Source organism: Ochotona curzoniae, unplaced genomic scaffold (genome assembly GCF_017591425.1).
Source record: "Ochotona curzoniae isolate NIBS_2020 unplaced genomic scaffold, NIBS_Ocur_1.0 scaffold_4701, whole genome shotgun sequence".
NCBI classification, from domain to species: domain Eukaryota; kingdom Metazoa; phylum Chordata; class Mammalia; order Lagomorpha; family Ochotonidae; genus Ochotona; species Ochotona curzoniae.
In genome coordinates, this window is record NW_024467122.1 from 39087211 (window position 1) to 39107807 (window position 20597).

The following is a 20597-nucleotide window of genomic DNA, read 5'->3' on the forward strand; positions in this document are numbered from 1 at the left end:
TCAGGTCTCTCTCAGGTGATGGCTGGGAGTCCAGGCGATGGCCAGCTGGGACCTGTTGTCATCAGTTCAGCACAGCAGAGTTGGCTATGTCCATGCACACTGATAGATCATCTGTGGTGACGAAGCAATCACTTGCAGTCTGAATCCAGCCTTCTGTCCAGTGAGGTGAGTACACTGTCTTCTAGCTCAGGAATCAGACACTCAGTAAAGCTGGCTAACTCGCCCAGCACTGGAAACACCACAGCAGAAAACACCTGTGTTTAACCAAGTGCATGAGTGTGCACATTGGAATTCCTGGCCCTGAGTCATGCTGACTGGCAGCTCTGTCCCTGGCTTGGCTTTCCAGGCTTTGGGGCACCTTTTATCTTATGCAGAGGGTGTGTGGGGCTGGGCAGAGCAGGGAAGGATCCAAAGGTTATGCAGCCTGTGCTTCAGTTCCACACCCTCAAGCCCCCTCCCTGCTTCCCAGCACTATTACACACACCCACTTCATACACCTGTCCTTAAACTTGCCATACTTCCTTACCTTGGCCTTTGTGTGCTCCTCTGTCTATGTTTCTGTAGCAACGCTCACCCTTGCCCTCCATCCCAGCCCCATTTCCGCCAGCCACAGACCATCCCCTTAGGCCCTCCCCAGCCTCCTAGGGCCATTCCATTGGACTCTTACACTGCTCTCCTCCCACCTGCATTGAAGCCTGAAGCCCAGAACTGAGCAAGCCTGCAGCATCGAGTGTTCCACATGGTGGTGCTCACAGCCCCTGGTAGGATACATTGGGGCAGGCCCACCTCTTGGTCCAGGTGCATTTGCTTGACCCATAGCTGGCAGCCCTGGGTGCCTCCATGAAGCCAAACCAGTTCCCACTCCAAAAATCCAATGTCTTATACTGGACACATAATTCTAGCCCAAGTCATGATGATTACAAGGTCGGGAGGCTTGGAGTACACCACCCATGAGTACTCCTATTTCCTGAGACCCCAGAGATTCCTGCTACCACCTCCAGCCACCTCGGAAGGGATGAGCTTGTCTCGCTCTGGCCTCCCCAAATCCCTGTCCATTTGTTCCATGGCTGTTTGTTTTACTTTCCTTATTTCGTTTTTGAGGATCAGCAATGGATTTCTTCAGTTTTGTTTTTTTTTTTTTAAAGATTTGTTGATTGATTTGAAAGATAGTGTTACAGAAAGGGGCTTCAACAGCGATTTTCCATTTTGTAACTTACTCCTCAAATAGCCACTACAGCTGGAGCTGACCTATGCTGGAGCCAAGAACCCCAAACTCCATGCATGCCTCCTAAATGGGTCTTCTGCTGCCTTCCTAGGCGCATTAGCGGTGAACTGCACCAGAAGTGAAGCAGCCAGGGTTCAAACCAGTACCCATGTGGGATGTGAATCTTGCCAGCTGTGGCTTTTAGGCTTTACCCGATGGGCTCCAGGCAGTGTCTCCCTTCCTCTGGCTCATCCTGCCTGGATTGTTATGACTCTGAAACTGATCTGCGTATTTGTTCTGGCTGGGACTCCTGGCCCACTGGAACGCACCCCTCTGTGCTGGCTTTTGCCACACTTGCTCCATGCTGTGCTCTGGTGTCGCTGCTCTATGCAGGGTGGTGTATATTTTGCTAGCTACCTTAGCTAGGTGAGGAGAACACAGACAGTGGTAGAAGTGGGGTGCCATACATGAATGCAGGCACGGCAGGAGCTCAAGCTGCTGTTGGAAAGGTAGGATGGAGACATGGGAACAGAGTGGCCGAGCCCCCAGGCTGGGCTCTTTTCCCCTGCAAGCCAGCTTTATGAACCCCAACAAAATAGGGCAGCTTCCTGGCAGGTGCACTGTGGCAAGCACACGCATGCATTTTCTGCGAGGAGTGGTTCGAATATCAGTCATGGAGACTGAGACCATCCCATGTTGGACCCTGCGCCATTTCCTGCTACCCCTTCTTCACAGCTCCTGAAATTCAGGCCGTTCTGGTTATCCACCAATCAGATGTAACCTGGCGCCTTGCCTGAGAATCCCACTCCCCAATCTCTCTAACCCCTACCCCTAGTCTCCACCTGCTTACCTGTGGCTCGGATAATCTCAGCCACCAGCCCCTGAGGCCAGCACACAGCCCACACAACCCCTCCCTTCCCCCTCTCTCTTCCCTTCCCTTCTTACCTGGCTCTTCCCATCCTCAACCATCTTGTCCCTTCCCCTGCCTGGCAGCTCCCATCCTGCCAATATGGCAGGACATGTGTCCCTTCCAGTTTTCTTCCCCACCATCCCTGCTCCCCTTCCTGCCCTGCTGGAATAAAGGATGTCCTGAGCACTTGGCTGCATCTGGGATTTTGGCTTGCAGTAAACTAATCGTGAAAAAGAAGACTTAGCTGCAGGAATTAGCTGTGCATAACAATGTAAGAACTTTAAGTGCACTTAAAACCTAACATTTTCCCATCACTCAGAAAACCCTTGTGGTGGTGCTGTTGTTGGAAGTGTAGGCTCCCTGAGATAAGGGCTATGACTGCTGGCTTCACTTCCAAGCCAAAGACTTCCAAGCCTAGCCTGTGTATGGCACCCAAAGGATTCAGGCCACGCTTGTGTCTAGGCTGTGACAGGACAGAGCTGAGGGAGAGGGTCAAGTCCCCTCCACTGCCTATGCTTAACCACCAGCCAGAGTGGGTGTCCCCACACACTCACCATCACCATGTCCCCACAGCTCCTGCCTGTAGCTTGGCATACAACTTAAGGGGTGCTGCTTCCTATACCTCTCCTGCCTCATCATCTCTAACACAATGGCGCCCCCTGGAGCTATGCAGGCCCCACTGCCACGTAGGCAGTGTCCCTGCCCCAATCCCACCCACCCCCCCCCCCCCAGGTTAGTTTGAAGTCACTCAGCCTGCAGGGCCTTCCTCCTAGAAGGAAGCTTCAGTTCTGGCTCAAGAAGTCTTTCCAGCCTTTCATTCCATTGCTTTTCTTGTCCATTCTTGCCCACAGAGTCAGCAGCACCTGAATCAGCACCCACTCCATCAGGGGAACCAAGATCAGCTCATTGTGGGGATTTTTCCCCATGGGACCCTTCTTTCTTTCAGGCTCAGCCTGGAGCCTTGCCAACTCCTCTCACCAGCTGACCTGGTCCTGTCTCTTCCCCAGGCAGGAAATGTGCTCTGGGCAACTGGCAGCTCCTCTGACCATTGAGGAATTTCCTCAGCCTGTCTGACCCAGAAGGCTGTGGAGCGAGAGCAGAGCAAAAACTCTAAGCACCCAGTCAAGTGTCCGGGCACCCAGGACCCTGGGGAGCAGGCAGTGTAGAAGACATTGTTCAGAAGCTTCCAGAACTTCAGGGCAGAAGGCCTGGTTGTTGAGTGTCTTCTGTGTCCTCTACTACGTTCTCACAAATTGGTTGACCAACAAACACTTGATCACCTCCAATGATGATGAATTTATCACCATTCATGCATGCCTATTTCTCCTTTGGGGAACCTTTTCCCTTTTTTTTTCTTTTTATTTTTTTAGAGATTTACTTATTCTCACTGGGAAGGCAGATTTATGGAAAGGAGAGACAGAGGGGAAGATCTTCCATCTAGGGTTCATCCTCAAATGGCTGGATGTCTTAGCCAAGGCTGAGCTGATCTGAAGCCAGAATCTAGGAGCAGCTGAGGCTAAAACCAGCTCCCATGTGGGATGCTGAAACTGCAGATGGAGCCTTCACCCACTATGCCACAGTGCAGCCCCAGAAGAACTTTTGGGCTCGGGACAGCCTAGTGGCTAAAGTCCTCACCTTGTACTCACTGGGATCCCATTGGGCGCCAGGAGAGCCCCAGGAGAGCCTCTAGGCTCCTGGCTTCGGATCAGCACAGCTCTGGCTGTTGTGGTCACTTGGGCAGTGACTCACTGGACAGAAGATCTTCCTCTCAGCCTCCGCCTCTCTGTATATCTGACTCTCCAATACATAAGTGTTTTTATGATTTATTTTACTCTTCCGGGTCTCCCACGTGGGTGCAGGTTCCCAAGGCTCTGGGCCTTCCTCGACTGCTTTCCCAGGCCATAAGCAGGGATCTTGTTGGGAAAGAGGACTGCTAGGAATTGAACCAGCACCCATATGGGATCCCGGCACATGCAAGGACAGGACTATAGCTGCTAGGTCTACTCTCTCTCTCTGCCCTCTGCTTTTCCCACCTCTGCCCTTGCTCTGTCTCCTCTCTCTCTCTTTCACTCTCAAGTACTCTCTCGGGGCCCAGCGGCGCAGCCTAGCCGCTAAAGTCTTCGCCTTGAACCCGCCCGGGATCCCATAGGGCACCGGTTCTAATCCCGGCAGCTCCACTTCCCATCCAGCTCCCTGCTTGTGGCCTGGGAAAGCAGTCGAGGGCAGCCCAAGGCCTTAGGACCCTTTACCCGTGTGGGAGACCCGGAAGAAGTTCCTGGCACCTGGCTTTAGATCGGCATAGCATCGGCCGTTGCGCTCACTTGGGGAGTGAATCATCGGACGGAAGATCTTCCTCTCTGTCTCTCCTCCTCTCTGTATATCTGACTTTCCAATAAATAAATAAATCTTAAAAAAAAAGAAGAAAAGAAAAACATCAAGTACTCTCTCTCTACTCCAGCTTTCTCTCTGCTCTGTGCTGCCTCTCCTGCTAGAATAAAGGACCTCTTGCCTTGCGGCTGGCTTGCTGTGTCTGGTGTCTTGGGTTTTTGGTGAAAATAGCTAACGTTGGGCACTTCTGCTTGTGTGTGGGGGGTATGCATGTGTGTTCATGTATGTTTATGTGTGTATGTGGAGGCTTCCAATTTGCCCTCACTGCACTGCAGGCCCCTGTTCAGCCCTGTCCAGTTTCCTATGGTGACCCTTAGCTTTCCCTCCCAGTCCCAAGGTGCCACCATCCAAATGGCTGAGCTAGAGTCCCAGGCCCCTCCCCTGGCTGGTAACGTTTCACCAGTTAGACCAGTTTTTTCCTGTAAAGCCTCCTGCTACTTCCTTCAACACTCCTCCCACCCTCTCTGCTTTGGCCTGCTCCAGCAGAGCCATGTGTGGAAGATGAGGTGGCAGAGAGCTACAGCATGTGGCCCACAGTCTCACAGCCGGGATGTTAAGTCCCGTGGCCCTGGAGTGTGGGGCTTTAGGCAGGGTCTGTGTGTCCTTATGGCTATGAAGCCTTTATCACTATTGTTTCTCATTAATAATGGCTTCAGGAGCACAGAAGCACTCCCCTCCCTTCACTATCCACTTCTTCCTTTGCTCTTCCCCTCCCTAGGAGGCTTTCCCACCCAGTCCCCTCAGCCCTACACCCCAGCATGACTGTCTAAAGCTTGTCTGCAGTCCACTTCTCTCCCCCGTGGCCCTCCTCCTGATGGGGTGTAATTACTACCCTCACATGCCTGGTGCACCCACGCTGACCTCCCCTGCCCTGACCTCTCTTCAGGCAAGTGCAAGTGGCCTCAGGCCATTTGCACATCAAAGTGGACATGTTAAAAGTAGCCCTTTCTCCTCTCCTCCCTTTACTGTGTGCCAAGACCTGCATAGGTGCCATACACTTGTGTCACTACTTTACTGCCATCAGCAGGACTCCAAGGAGCCTTGGTCCTACACTCCAGTCCCACCTGCTGACTCTCCCCCAGATTCAAGGCCACAGGGCCACGCAGCTGCATCCCTGGTTTTGCCAAAGAATCCTTGCAGGGTATTTCTTTTTCTTTTGTAAGATTTTGACCTTTCCAGGGCCTGGCGTGGTAGCCTAGTAGCTAAAGTCCTTGCCTTGCATGCTCTGGAATCCCATATGGTACCAGTTGTTTGTCCCGGCGGCCCTGCTTCCCATCCAGCTCCCTGCTTGTGGCCTGGGAAAGCAGTCGAGGGCAGCCCAAGGCCTTAGGACCCTTTACCCACATGGGAGACCCTGAAGAGGCTCTGGGTTCCTGGCTTCGGATCAGCTCAGCTCCGGCTGCTGCGGCCACTTGGGGAGTGAATCATCAGATGGAAGATCTTCCTCTCTGTCTTTCCTCCTCTCTGTATATCTGACTTTCCAAAAAATAGATAAATCTTAAAAAAAAAAAAAAAGATTTTGACCTTTCCAGGTTTATTTGTTTTTACATTTATTCTACTTATGTGAAAGGTAGATTCAGAGAGAGAAGAAAAAACAAAGAGAGTCTGGCACAGTGGCCTAGCAACTAAAGTCGTTGCCTTGAACACGCTGGGATCCCATATAGGCACCGGTTCTAATCTCGGCAGCCCTGCTTCCCATCTAACACCCTGCTTATGGCCTGGGAAAGCAGTCAAGGATGGCTCAAAGCCTTGGGACCCTGAATCCGTGTGGGAGACCTGGAAGAGCTCTTGGCTCCTGACTTCGGACTGGCTCAGTTCCAGCCAATTGTTGCCACTTAGGGAGTGAATAGTTGAATGGAATATCTTCCTCTCTGTCTCTCCTCCTCTTGCTATATATCTGACTGTGCAATAAAAACAAATAAATCTTTAAAAAAAGAAGAAAAAGAAACTGAGAGAAAGAGATCTTCCATCTGCTAGTTCCTTCCCCAAATGGTCACAACAAGCCAGATCCAGACCTGAGGCCAGAAGCACAGAATTCCATCTGGGTGTCCCACATGGGTGGCAGGTAGTATTTGAGTCACTATTGTTTTCCCATGAGCAGTAGCAGGCAGCTGGATTGGAAGCTGAGCAGCCAGGATGGAAGACAAACCATTGCTCAGAAACAGAATGCCAACATTGCAAGCCAAGGCCTAACTGCTTCGTCACAGCACAGGTGCCTGGGGAGAGTGATTTCTAGCTCATCCCCACATTTCCAGCTGTTCCCCCACCAACCCCTCATCCACTCCCTTGGCCAGGACAGTTCTAAAACTGAACGGACCGAGCCACAGGCTGATGAACTATGGACCTCAGTGCATGGGTTTACGGCAAAAAGAGAAGAAGGAATTTTAGAGGGGAAATTGTGAACCATGTGTATCACCAGATCCTCTTAGTCGGTCTGGGGCTGGGGGAAGGGATACCTTTTCTGAGATGTCCCCCACGTCTCTCCCCTGCTCCAGCTTACCTGACTCACCCCAGCACTAGTTTCCCATCACAACTCTGTCTGGTGGCTGTTCACTTTTAACTAACAAAAACAAACTGTCCCTGCTAAATTCAGTTCCTCCAAAGCCCTAGCCACATTTCAAGTGTTCCACAGCCATATGGGACTGGTGGCAGATGCTGACCACTTCATTCAGGGTCACGAAAATTTCTATTGTCCAGTGCCACATTAGACGGGAAGTTCAACAGATGCACAAGCTATCTGTCTGGCCCAGCACTGAATCCTTAGCACCCAGCCTATATCATGAATCACAGCTCTGCGACTAAACACCAAGTGATTGCTACCTAAACACACGACACATACCCAGCCGTAGCTCCAACATCTGCCTCCAGACCATGGCTTCCAGCCAAGCTTTGCCTGGTGCCCTGACCCAGGCTCATGGTTCCTTTCCTTTCCTGCCAACTACCTGGAGGTCCCACAGCTCTGTGTGTGTGTGTGTGCACATGCCGGCGTGCTCAGAGCCGGGGTAAGGGCTGGCATCGGAGGAAGCAGCCAGCATACCCAAGTGCCAGGTCCCCAAAGTTCAGGTTCAGGCCTCTGGCACTGGTCACTCCCTTCTTTGCCACAGACACCTGGGCCTTGTATGAGTTCTGGCTTTGCTTCTTCCCAACGGGGTAACAGTGGGAGAGCTGTTAACCTTGATGAACCTGCTGCAGGCATTGTTTCTTGGTGGTAAAATATGAATAGTACCACCTGCTTTGCACTGTGACTGTGTTACGTAAGATGGCTGGGGCTTAGCGAATACCCAGTTATTGCTCACTCCTTTCTCTACGCAGAGAACTGGAAACAATCAACTGTCATTCCAAACATGGCCTCTCACACACCTGCATGCTCCCCTCTGATCTAGAAGAAGCCAAAGTCAACCTGGGACAGCTCCTTTTCCCTTCAGGCAAGAGGCTCCTCAACAGTTCCACTGCTCTTATCTCCAGGAGCTAAGTCAGCTAAGTCTGCCCCCTCCTTCCTGACATCTTGCATGCCTGAAATGACTTCCTGCCCCCACTTTTCAAAACTCCAGGCCAGCAAATGCAGATAATGTCATGACGTTTACTTCCTCTCGATGGCCACTTGACTCAACCTTCCCAGTTTCAAGGCTGGTCATGTTGAAACATCTCATGCTTCCCTCAGTCTGCACCCGCCCCTCTCCTCCCGATGATGTAAGACTGTACCTGGCAAATCTGCACCTGTGGGTATCTGCGTTCCAAGCATCCGGTCGTACTTGTGAGTGCACATAGGGCAGGAAGTCACAACAGGTAGCAGCCAAATAAAGAGCAGGTGCTGAGGTGGGAGGGCTGGGCCAGACCAAACATTTAGCCGCCTACTACATAGGTAGGCCTCAGCAATTACTTAATCTTTTGGTGCCTTAAGTGCCCTTTCACATTGTCATAAAGATTAGAAATATCTCCACATTTTAAAAAATATTCATTTATTTATTTGAAAGCCAGCGTAATAGGACAGAGAGAATCTTCCATCTCCTGGTTTATTTCCTCAAATGACTACAACAAAGCCTGGTGCCGTAGCCTAGTGGTTAAAGTCCTTGCCTTGCACACACCAGGTGCCGGTTCGTGTCCCGGCAGTCCTGCTTCCCATCCAGCTCCCAGCTTGTGGCCTGGGAAAACAGTCAAAGACTGACAAAACGCGTGGGAAATTCAGAGAAAGTTCCTGTCTCCTGGCTTCGGATTGGCTCAGCTCTAGCCATTATGGCCACTTAGGAAGTGAATCAACGGACAGAAAATTTTCTCTGTTTCTCCTCCTCTCTGTATATCCGACTTTTTAATAAAATAAGTAAATAAACCTTTTTAAAAAATGACTGCAACTGTAGATGCTGGACAGTCTGACATTATCTGTACCAGCAATGTCAGGGGAAACTTAAATAACAGACTGATGCAATTATGACTCCTTATGAAGGACTATGTTATTGTAGCAACATGGAGAAAATCTGTCAGGGGGTGGGAGTTTGGGGGTGGGAGTCTATATGAAATAAAACAAATAAAAATAACTATATATACATAAAAATAGTAGGAATTCATTGATTCAGATCAAATCCAGGAGCCTGGTACTCCATCTGGATTTGCCACATGAATATCAGGAGCCTAAGTTACTTGGGCAATCCTCTGCAGCTTTCCCAGGCACATTAACAGGAAGCTGGATTGGAAGCAGAGCAGCTGGGACTTGAGCCATCACTCTGACATGAGATGCAAGTAACAACTTAGTGCATATACCATAACCAGTTATAATCTTGTTGAGTCCTTACTCGGTGCCACTATTCTAAGCACTTTATATAGATTCTTTTTTTGTAAGCAAAGTAATATTTATTTAACATCTTAAAGATGGAAACCTGCAGCAGCAGGAGGGGAGTCTTCAAGAGAGAAAGTATCATAAAAGACAGATTAAAATATTCTAAGGAGAAAGAACAATAAACGCACTGCATGACCCTTCATTGGATAGAAAAACACAGTTATAAAAGATATTGGGGGTGTGTGGCATGGTGGCTCCCAGGCTAATCCTCTACCTGCAAGCATCAGCATCCCAAATGAGCACTAGTTCATGTCCCAGTTGCTCCGTTTCCCATTCAGTTCCCTGCTTCTGGCCTGAGAAAGATGGCCAAAGTCCTTGGTACCCTGTGGTCACGTAGGAGACTCCAGGCTCCTGGATTCAGCTCAGTTCAGCCTGTCTGTTGCAACCATCTGTCTCTCCTTCTCTCTGTAAGTCTCCCTTACATAGACCTTTTTGAAGGTTTATTTTATTTGAAAGACAAGGTTACAGAGAGAGATCTTCCATCCACTAGCCAAACGGCTGCAAATAGCTGCAGCTGGGGCAGTCTGAAGTCAGGGGCTAGAAGCTTCCACATGGATGCAGGGGCCCAAGCTTCAGCCAGTTTCCACTGCCTATCCAGGTACCCCAGCAGGGAGGTGGAATGGAAGTGGAGCAGCAGGACTCGAACTAGTGTTTATATGGGACACCCGTGTTGTAGGCAGCAGTCTTACAAACCATGCCATGATGCCAGCCCCTATAAAGATTCTTTTATTTAGTCTTTAACCCTAGCAGTTCACAAATCTGAGGAAATCCAACACAGAAATCAAGTAAGTTGCCCCAGATCACACTGCTAGTAAGCAGCTAAGTCAGGATTTGAGCCCAAGCAGGAGGCTCCCGTGTCCATGTTCTTAACCAGTCTGTCACTGTCACCCACACGTGGATGTGTCTGTACCTGGGCCTTATCTACACAAAGCTCCCATCACAGTGCCTGATGCAAAGACAACCTGAATGTAATGGCACTTTTCTTACCAGGCCAGGAAGGTGTCTGTTTTCCTCTGTAACTCACAACAGGACCTAGGAAAACACAGTATTGGGTGGGCATTTTCCTCACATTTCTGGGGCCTAAGGGACAGGCAGAGGAAATAGAATAATTAAAGCTAAATTCCCTTACCTAATGTGAATTATAAGCGTACACATGCCACATGGATTCATGCCCCCCGACACACACTGCTCACCCTGGACCCCATGAACATTCCCTCCCCAAGACACCTTTCTAAGCTGGCCCATCCGCAAATGCCAACAGCACTCACCATGAGGCCCAGCCAAATCAGCCCTTGCTATCTACTATTTTATTCATTTGTTCAAACTATCTGCTAAAGACCAGGATCACATATCCTAGAGGCAAGATTTTCTTTTTTTTATTATTATTATTTTTCAGAATATGAGTTCTATCTTCCAGGAACTTTCAATCTGACATGAGAAGCAGGAAGCAAACTAAGATTTAAGGTAGACACAACTCAAAAAGCAGCATCTTTGGGCCTGGCACAGTGGTCTCAAGGCTAAAGTCCTCGCCTTGAATGTACCAGGATCCCATATGGGTGCCAGTTCTAATCCTGGCAGCTCCACTTCACAGCCAGCTTCCTGCTTGTGGCCTGGGAAAGCAGTTGAGGATGTCCCAAAGCCTTGGGACCCTGCACCCACGTGGGAGACCTGGAGGAAGTTCCTGGCTCCTGGCTTCGGATCGGCGCAGCACCCGCCTTTGTGGTCACTTGGGAGGTGAATCATTGGACAGAAGACCTTCCTCTCTGTCTCTTCTCCTCTCTATATATCTGAATTTGCAATAAAAATAGATAAATCTTTTTTAAAAAAAAAAGGCAGCATCTTTGACAGCAAACATAAAAAAGCTTATCAAATTGGACTGGGGCATCTTGGAGGACTTCCTGGAGGTGACACTGAAGTGAAAACTTTTTTTAAGATTTATATATTTGAGGGCTCTGCATGGTTGCATAGTAGCTAGAGTCCTTGTCTTGCATGAGTTGGGATCCCACATGGGAGCCAGTTTATATCCTGACAGCACTGCTTCCCATCCAGCTTCCTGCTTGTGGCCTAGGAAAGTAGTCAAGGATGGCCCAAAGCCTTGGGACCCTGTACCTGTGAGGGAGACATGGAAGAGGCTCCTGGCTCCTGACTTCAGACCAGCTGAACTCTGGCTGTTGCAGTCACTTGGGGAGTGAAACATTGGATGGAATTCCTGGTTGTCTCCTCTCTGTATATCTGACTTTCCAATAAATAAATCTTTTTTTTTTTTTAAGAGAGATACACACACAGAGAAATCTTTCATCCACTGGCTCACTTCCCAGGTGGTCACAGCAGCCAGAGCTTAGGCCAAGGCACTCTGATGTCCCACGAAGGTGGCAGGAATGCATGTACTTGAGCCACCATCCACTGTTTCCTGGAAGCTTAGCAGGGAGGCTGGGCTGGGCTGAGAGGAGCTGAGACTCAAACGAGAACTGCAGTATGGGATGTGGGCGCCCCAACTAGCAACTTGACCTGCTGTTGCGCAAAGCCTGCTCCTGGAATTAAAACTGAAAGTGAACCAGAACTCCCCAGCAGAAGAGGGGCAGGAGGAAGGCAACTCCAGACAACAGAGCAGGTTAACATGCTGGGGGCTGAACATTCTTGAGGCTACAGCGAAGACTTGTTTTTCCAATGAGACCAGACAGGACAAAGAGCCACAAAGGGGCAGGGTTTGTTGTGCTAAGCTGAGAGGGTCAAGCTCTGCTGAGGAGAGCCATCAGGAGCCACACAACACTGTCAGGTACACGTTGAACACTGAGTCGACATTTAGAAAGGCTGATCCAGGGCCTGGCATGGTGGCCTAGTAGCTAAAGTCCTCGCGTTACACTCCCCAGGATCCCATATGGATGCTGGTTCTAACCCCAGCAGCCCTGCTTCCCATCCAGCTCCCTGCTTGTGGCCTGGGAAAGCAGTTGAGGACAGTCCAAAGCCTTGGGATTCTGCACCTGTGTGGGAAACCTGGAGGAAGTTCCTGGCTCCTGGCTTCAGATTAGCGCAGCACTGGCTGTTGTGGTCACTTGGGGAGTGAATCAGTGGACAGTCTCTTCTCTATATATATATCTGACTTTGCAATAAAAACAAACAGAAAGCAAGAAAGAAAGACGGATCCAGCAACACAGAGGAGGAATTGTTAAACTGGGAACAAGGTTGAGATGGAACATGCCCACAAGGCTTTGAATATCTGGGGAAGAAATCAGGAGCTTAATGTGTGGTGGCAGTGGGAATGGACGGAATATTTGGAGAGATTAAGAAGCGGATTTGGGGGTAGGAAGGATATCAGCAAACATTATGGCATGATGGCTGCTGCCTCCAACACCTTGGTATCTCATATGGGTGCCAGTTCAAATCCTGGTTGCCCCACTTCTGATCCAGCCCCCACCCCCACTCGTGCACTTCAGGAAGCAATGGGAGGTGGTTCCTGCACGCACATGAGAGGCCTCGAAAAAGCTTCTTGTCCCTTAGCTTCTGCCTGCCCCAGTCTCAGCCACTGCAGCCATTTGGGGGATAGAACCAGCAGATTGAAGATCCTCTTAATCTCTCTCCCACTTTCACCTTCTGTTTCTGTATCTTCACCTTTCAGATAAATAAAAAATCTTAAGAAAAAAATGGGGGGGGAGGAGAAAAAGAAATAGGGTAGGGGTGGACACTGGATCTAGCAGTTAAGACACAGTCCCACAGCCAGCTTCCTGCTAATGTGTGTCCTGGGAGGCAACAGGTGATGGTTCAAGTAGCTGGGGAGACCTAGACTGACTCCTACACCCTGTCTGGCATTTGGAGAGTGAACCATCAGATGAGTGTGCTGTCTGCCTCTCAACCAGAAACAAAACAAAAGCAGGGTGAGCCTGACATCATTCCTATCATGGGACCCCTGAAGTTGAGGTTTGCACAGCCCAGATGGGACACTGCGAAAAGTTCTGACCTTTGGAATCGGAGCTGCCTGTGGGACGCCCAGGTTTCTGAACGTATGCAGACAAATGGGTTCGTTTTAGTAAAGCATGTGAGCCATCTGGTCTGGAGACAAGCATGTGGGTGTCATCAGTTTACAGCAGCAATTAAACATGTGAGCGTGAATGAGGTCACCCAGAGAAAGTGTGGGGTCAGAGACCTGGGGGACAAGGATCAGTTTGGATGCATTCGTGTTCACCCAGGAAGCGTGTCCCATAAACAGGGCTGAGGGATGGGACTGGGAAGTCTCCAACATGGAGAAGGTAAACAGAGGAGAAGCAAAGGTGCAGGACAGTCAGCTCTGCTAGAAAGTGGGCACAGCAGCTGCCTAATACCCGCATCCCACATGGTGTCCCAGTAGCTCCACTTCCCATCCAGCTCCCCACCAATGCACCTGGGAAAGCACTGGAAGATGGACTGGTTGTTTGGGTCCCTGCTACCCACATGGGAGATCTGCATGAAGCTCCTGACTTTGGTCAGGTCCAGTGTTGGCTACTGCAAGCCACCTGGGGAGTGAACCAGCAGATAGAAGATTCTGCCCCCATCCCTGTAATTCTTTTAAAATATATAAGTAACTTTAAAAAAAAAAAGCGCAAGAAAAGGGGTTCCAGTACAAAGCAGGCAGTGGCGTCAAATGCAGCAAACGTCGCAGAACTTAAGGACAGGAAATGACCAGCAGGAAAGACTTGACCAGTATGAGGTCAGAGGGCCAGAATTTGGTGACCGCAACAGGGAAGGTTTGAGTTCCAGGCCGTTGCAGGGTCCACCTAGTGGACGGCTGAAGCTGCCAACTTAAGTTGCACAGGCGCCGCCGCCAGCTCAGGTCACACGCACGTAGGGTACACACGCTCAGCACGCTCTCCCACGCCGATGCCCCCAGGGACGCGGCGGCTCCGCACGGCGCGCACGCGCCCGCGAGCCGCCCTCCGCCGCCGCCCCTCCCCGGGCCTGCAGGGGGCGCTGCGTCGCAGGGAAGCCGGGGCGTGGCGCCGCTCTAGCCAGCGCCCGCGCTCGGTGGTGGGCGCCGCAGCTCCGGTTCCCCCGCGCCTCCTCCCAGCGCAGGTGGGTCCACCCGCGGGGCGGGGGGGTGCCCGGGAGCCGTGGGGCGGGTGGGCAGCGGCTGCCTCCTGGGGACAGAGTGGCCCTGATCGCCCTGGTTCCCTGGCTTGGGTGCCAGTTCCTGCGGGATCGGGCTATAGGAAGCGCCGTGCAGGTCAAAGTCCCAGTCCGGGGGCTGCGCCTTCCTTCGGGCGAGCAGTGCTGGTCCCAGGTCCCTTTTACACTCCCGGGGTGCGTGTGTGTTGGGGGCAGGGGGTTTCCACCCTGGTCCGCGTGCAGCTTCCGGGGAACAGCTGGGGCGGAGCTAGTGGGGGGCGGAGCTCCGTGATTGACATCTCTCTCCTCAGACTTGACGTTCTACCACTGGACCCCTCCCCTGTCCTGGACACTGAGCCAGCACCATGGTGAGAGCCCTGGCGCATCTTGTCACCTCTGCATGCTCACACCCTCGCCCTGCCTGCTCTTGCCTTAGTGGCTGCATGCCACCCACCCTGGGGCTTTGCAGCTAGCAATTCGGGTATACCCCTGCAAAGCCCCCGGCCCTCTTCCCACCCTCCTCTTTCTGTCCATAGCATGGGCGCCTGAAGGTCAAGACCTCCGAAGAGCAGGCAGAGGCCAAAAGGGTAGAACGGGAGCAGAAGCTGAAGCTATATCAGTCAGCCACCCAGGCGGTCTTTCAGAAGGTGGGGTCCTCAAAGATAGCCTTTGCCTCAAGTGTCGCTGTGCCCCTTTTCCCCAGCCCCCATACCCCAGTGGAGCACAGAAAACCAGAGGAGCAGAGCTGGGCCCTGGAGTCAGGTAGACTGGATGCAGATCATACAAGCTGTGTGTACTTGGGCTAGTTCCTGCTCTTCTTGGGGTCTCAGCTTGCTTCTGTGTGCAGTGGGACCAAACAGCTGTAACAATTGCATATAGCTGTCAGGAAGATTATTACATGAGAGACTATGCAGAAAGTGCTTTATGCAGACCCTGTTTTATGGTGTGGGGTTTGTGGAGTCCTGGGTCCTTCTCAACTTGGGTTGCCCAGTGGTGGTGGTGGGAGCTGGTAGGATATCTGACCCTGCTGACTGTCTTCTTAGCGCCAGGCTGGCGAGCTGGACGAGTCAGTGCTGGAACTGACAAGCCAGATTCTGGGAGCCAACCCTGATTTTGCCACCCTCTGGAACTGTCGCCGAGAGGTGCTTCAGCGGCTGGAGACCCAGAAGTGCGTAGGCATTCAGGGATCTCAGCAAGTCTTCCCAGGCCTCCCTCCCCACCTACAGCCAGGGGCATGGACGGGACAGCGTGGAGAAGGGCCCTGACCTTCCCTCCCCATCTGAGCACAGGTCCCCGGAGGAGCTGGCCACCCTGGTGAAGGCAGAGCTGGGCTTCCTGGAAAGCTGCCTGCGGGTGAACCCCAAGTCCTATGGCACCTGGCATCACCGCTGCTGGCTGCTGAGCCGCCTGCCAGAGCCTGACTGGGCCCGCGAACTGGAGCTGTGTGCCCGCTTCCTCGAGGTCGATGAGCGCAACTGTACGTGCCTACAGGTTCCGGCCCCCTATCCTAGTGCCGGGATCTCAGTAAGGAAGAACTGAGAGAAATGTCCAGGATGGGGCCACAGTGCTGGTGCCAAAAGAGATGGAGGAGCCAAGGGCATATCTATGGAGCAGATTCTGGGGAGGTCTTTCAAGGAGCCCTCCTGTCTTGCTGCTGAGATGGTCCCCTACCCCATTTCCCCCCCAGTTCACTGCTGGGACTATCGGCGGTTCGTGGCTGCACAGGCAGCTGTGCCCCCGGCGGAGGAGCTGGCCTTCACCGACAGCCTCATCACCCGGAACTTCTCTAACTACTCTTCCTGGCATTATCGCTCCCGTCTCTTGCCCCGGTTACACCCCCAGCCAGACTCTGGGCCCCAGGGTCGCCTCCCTGAGGAGGTGCTGCTCAAGGGTAAGCAGAATGGGGGACGCTGTAGCACCCTCCCTCCCAGCCCCGTACTGGGCTCTGGGGGAGGAGAGCATGAATGCATGACTGAGCAAGGAACTCAAGTATGCAGTGGGACAGGAAGAGAGAACAGATACCTGAGCCCATGTGCAAGGCTAGAGTATAAGTATGACTGAGGGCTGAGCCCAGCACGATAGCATAGTGGTTAAAGTCCTCACTTTGCATGCCCGGGATCTCATATGGGCACTGATTCTAATCCCGGGAGCCCCGCTTCCCATCCAGCTCCCTGCCTGTGGCCTGGGAAAGCAGTCGAGGACGGCCCAAAGCCTTGGGACCCTGCACCCACGTGGGAGATCCGGAGGAGCTCCTGGCTCCTGGCTCCTGGCTTCGGATCAGCGCAGTACCAGCCATTGTGGTCACTTGGGGAGTGAATCATCAGATGGAAGATCTTTTTCTCTGTCTCTCCTCTCCATAGATATCTGACTTTGCAATAAAAATAAATAAATCTTAAAAAAAAAAAAACTGAGGATTGGATGTACTGGCAGGGGAAGGTGGGCCATGGGGGCAGCCAGAGTGCCCTCAGCCTTCCGACCACTCCTCTGCAACCCCACAGAGCTGGAGCTGGTGCAGAACGCCTTCTTCACGGATCCCAATGATCAGAGCGCCTGGTTCTATCACCGCTGGCTCCTGGGCCGAGGTGAGTTGTTGGGGAAGAGGCTGGACACTGAGGGGCTTGACAGGAGTGGAGGAGGATTTCAGGAGACCTGAGGTTGTGTCTTCCCCACCCACCCTGGCTAGCTGATCCCCAGGATGCACTGCACTGCCTGCATGTGAGCCGGGATGAGGCCTGTCTGACTGTCTCCTTCTCCCGGCCCCTCGTGGTGAGTACCAGTGCAGCTCCTGTTGGAGAGTTCCGGGGGATTATGGGCTTAGTGCTGTCAGGGCTGACAGGTGTCTCTCTGTCTCAGGTGGGTCCTGGGACAGACACCTTGCTTCTCATGGCTGACGAGTCACCTCTAATGGTGGAGTGGAGGACTCCCCACGGCAGGAGCCAGCCCAGTCACGTCTGGGTATCCCAGAGGCATGGTGTGTTGAGGAAGCAGGGTTAGGGTGGGACATGAAGCCCGGGGCATTTCCTTGACCCAGTGCTCCTAGCTCTGTGATCTGCCCACTGGCTCGCTCAACGACCAGCTGCCCCAGCATACGTTCCGTGTCATCTGGACAGCAGGCGGGACTCACAAGGAGTGTGTGCTGTTAAAAGGTGATACATCCTATACTCCAACCCCTTGCTGTGGCCCCTCCTCCCCTTGTAGTCCCAGTCCTGTTCTTGTGACATCTCCTCTATACATGCTTTCCCTGCAGGTCGTCAGGAAGCCTGGTGCCGGGATTCGGCCACAGACGAGCAGCTGTTCAGGTGATGTCCCGGGAGAGTGGCTGTGGATGCTGGGCCTTGGGCAACTGGGCCAGCAGCTTGGGCTTTAGGGAGATGGTCTCAGAGCAGCCACTGGGGTTTACCAGTAGCACCACAGGGCTGTGGGTGTCATCCTATTCCCACCCTTCTCACTTATAGGTGCGAGCTGTCAGTGGAGAAGTCCACAGTGCTACAGTCTGAGCTCAAGTCCTGCAAGGAGCTACAGGAGCTGGAGCCAGAGAATAAATGTGAGGCCCACACCCTGAACACCTGCTCCCTGGAACCCTGGTGGGAGGCCCCTCCCTAGGGCAGCCCCTTGGGACAAGCGGGCAGGGCTTTGAGAAGGATCCAGGAGGGAGCCCTGTGGTGGCCGCCTCTCTCCAGGGTGCCTACTCACCATCATCCTGCTGATGCGGGCACTGGACCCCCTGCTGTATGAGAAGGAGACGCTGCAGTACTTCCAGACGCTGCAGGCAAGCAGGGCCTGCAGAAGCCTGCCATGGGGTGGGGCTTGAAGGGGAGCCCTGGAGGACGAAGGTGGCTGACGCAGGTTCCTGTCCTCCATGCCCCACCAGGCGGTGGACCCGATGCGGGCAGCATACCTAGATGATCTGCGCAGCAAGTTCTTGGTGGAGAACAGCGTACTCAAGATGGAGTACGCAGATGTACGTGTGCTGCATCTGGGTCACAAGGTATGGCCTATTGCAGGCCCTTTCCCCTGAGTGGCACCCTGGTTGCACCCCTCATACAGCCCCAGTCCTGTTAGTCTCTGCTGCCTTCTCGGACGTTGCCTTCCTGCCAAGATGGACTCCATCGTCTTCCTCCCAAGCCCACTCCTCCAGGCCATGCTGTCTGACCCTCTACCCACCTGTCTTCTCATCCTGTGTGGTGTTCTGCATCACCAGACCCCTTCCTTCCGCCCTCCTACCAGCTCACATGTTCATCCTTCCTTCCAGGAGTGTCCATGCCCCTTGGAATTGTGGCTCATTCCCCATGCTCTTCACCCTCACCCAGTTGTTTTCCAGGGATCCACTCTTCTTGATCTGTGTTCTAAGCATGTTGGACTTGCTGTGTCCTTGCAGCCCACATGTTCTCCCACCAAGCCCCTCCCCCAACCCTGCTACACACTCGTCTTCACCAGGCTGCTCCCACCAGTGTCTTTGCCCACCCAAGCACCCTTCACTGTCCTCTGCACCTGCTCCTGCCCAGGCTGCCTTCCCCTGGCCACTCCATGCCCAGTACTCCCTGTTCCTCTCACGTCTTGACCTGTCGCTTGTACTGTGAGCTGTAAGGTCAGCTTCCCATGCTCTGCCAGGCTCCCCTAGGACCACAAAGGCCTACTAACTGCTGACCAAGCCCTTCCTGCAACTCTCACTGGGTCTGCTCCCTAACCCCCAGGACCTGACAGTGCTCTGCCATCTGGAACAGCTGCTCTTGGTCACCCACCTGGACCTCTCACACAATCGTCTGCGATGCCTGCCCCCTGCCCTAGCTGCCCTGCGCTGTCTGGAGGTAAAGCGCTCCTTTCTCCCTTGCCATCCCAGGTGGTCCCCTTCCTTTCCCACTGCTCGCCTCATGAGTCTGCCCACACTACAAAGAGATGTACAGAACCTCCCAGCCAGCCACCCACAGGTGGCCACTTGCCTTCACTGCTTCCAACCACCTGACCCCATGTCCCATAAGTTAATCACCCTGGGCTCCTCCATGGCCACAAGCTGCTTCCCCACCCTCAGGTGCTGCAGGCCAATGATAATGCCATTGAGTCCCTGGATGGCATCACCAACCTGCCCCGGCTGCATGAGCTGTTACTGTGTAACAACCGTATCCTTCCTCTGCGTTGGGCCTCTCCATTGGGCCTCTCCGTTGGAGGGGCAGACAGCAGGAGCAGGAAGAGGGGCTCTGACAGAGCCAGCCCTGGGGGAGTTGATAGCCATGAGACCATCCCTGGCTGGCCACCACCGTGAAGTTGGTGTCTAGAGAGTTGGTTCTACAGGCCAGAGTTCACCCTTAGGCAACCTGCATGTGTGTGTTACCTACTGGTCACGCGCTGTAAATTCAGCAAGTCTTGTCACCTGTAAGAGGCTAGAATGCTGAATTCTCTTCTAGAGACTTAGACCCGGAGTCGCCTCTGGCCTGTTGTCTCTTCAGCGCCCTTGGTCACTGCTGAGCAGTGGGCAATTCTGTGCATAGCTGGGTTTCTACTCCACAGCAGCCTTTGCCACCCCTGCTCCCACACCCAGCCTCTTGCCTGGCCCCTGCAGGCAGATGTTTGCAGTGCTCACTTAGAGCCTCACCCCCTTTAGCCCCCAGTAAAGCCTGCAAGATGCCCATTCACCGGGCTTCCAGGAAACAATGCCCAGCTCTTAGGGTCTGGTGGGAGCAGGTGCATGTGAATTTGGGGGAACCATTGAGCTTTCCTTGACTTTCCTGCCCAAGGCCTCCAGCAGCCTGCAGCACTCCAACCGCTTGCCTCTTGCCCCAAGCTGGCTCTTCTTGACCTGCAAGGCAACCCACTGTGCCAGGAAGCGGGCATCGTGGAACAGTTGGCTGAACAGCTGCCTGCGGTCAGCAGCATCCTCACCTAGGAAGCCCTGCCCTTTAACTTATTAGGACTGAATAAAAGAACAGAGAAGCACAGCAGTCTGCCGCTCTGCTCTCACCAGCTCCACTCGGCATTGCAGCCTCTGTCACTAATGTCGCATATTTCAACAGGGCCAGGGAAAGGCCTAGCATGTGTCGGTCAGCTCCCCATCTCTGCTTGCTTGTAATGCTCCTGTATCCTGCTATTCCCCATCTTGGAGAACCAGGTTTTGGAGCAGAAATCAAGACTAGGGCTGGACTTGGGATGACCTTCTGGCTCAACTGAGGTGGAGATTACAATCAGTTTGGGTT

The 20597-nt window shown here is 52.9% G+C and overlaps 2 protein-coding genes across 3 annotated transcripts in view; both read left to right on the top strand.

The window, feature by feature from the left end:
- Window positions 1-12287, top strand: part of LOC121148962 (dehydrogenase/reductase SDR family member 1-like) — a 34548-nt gene extending 22261 nt beyond the window's left edge. The window contains exon 10 of the mRNA XM_040969347.1: window positions 12255-12287. The gene's annotated coding sequence lies outside the window, so the exon portion shown is untranslated. The remainder of the gene's footprint in view (window positions 1-12254) is intronic.
- A 1977-nt stretch (window positions 12288-14264) lies between these two features.
- Window positions 14265-20369, top strand: RABGGTA (Rab geranylgeranyltransferase subunit alpha). Of its 2 annotated transcripts, none has more exons than XM_040969455.1 (17): window positions 14265-14376; window positions 14721-14777; window positions 14946-15056; window positions 15453-15577; window positions 15699-15886; window positions 16097-16300; window positions 16908-16991; window positions 17093-17175; window positions 17263-17364; window positions 17450-17555; window positions 17657-17708; window positions 17865-17953; window positions 18090-18178; window positions 18281-18397; window positions 19104-19217; window positions 19439-19526; window positions 20142-20369. In XM_040969455.1, the coding sequence occupies exons 2-17, from the start codon at window positions 14775-14777 to the stop codon at window positions 20288-20290; spliced, it is 1704 nt and encodes a 567-aa protein (XP_040825389.1). In that variant the 5' UTR covers window positions 14265-14376; window positions 14721-14774; the 3' UTR covers window positions 20291-20369. The 2 variants fall into 2 exon arrangements, with proteins under 2 accessions (XP_040825389.1, XP_040825388.1); XM_040969454.1 differs by lacking the exon at window positions 14265-14376 and adding an exon at window positions 14416-14604.
- Window positions 20370-20597: the final 228 nt, after the last annotated feature.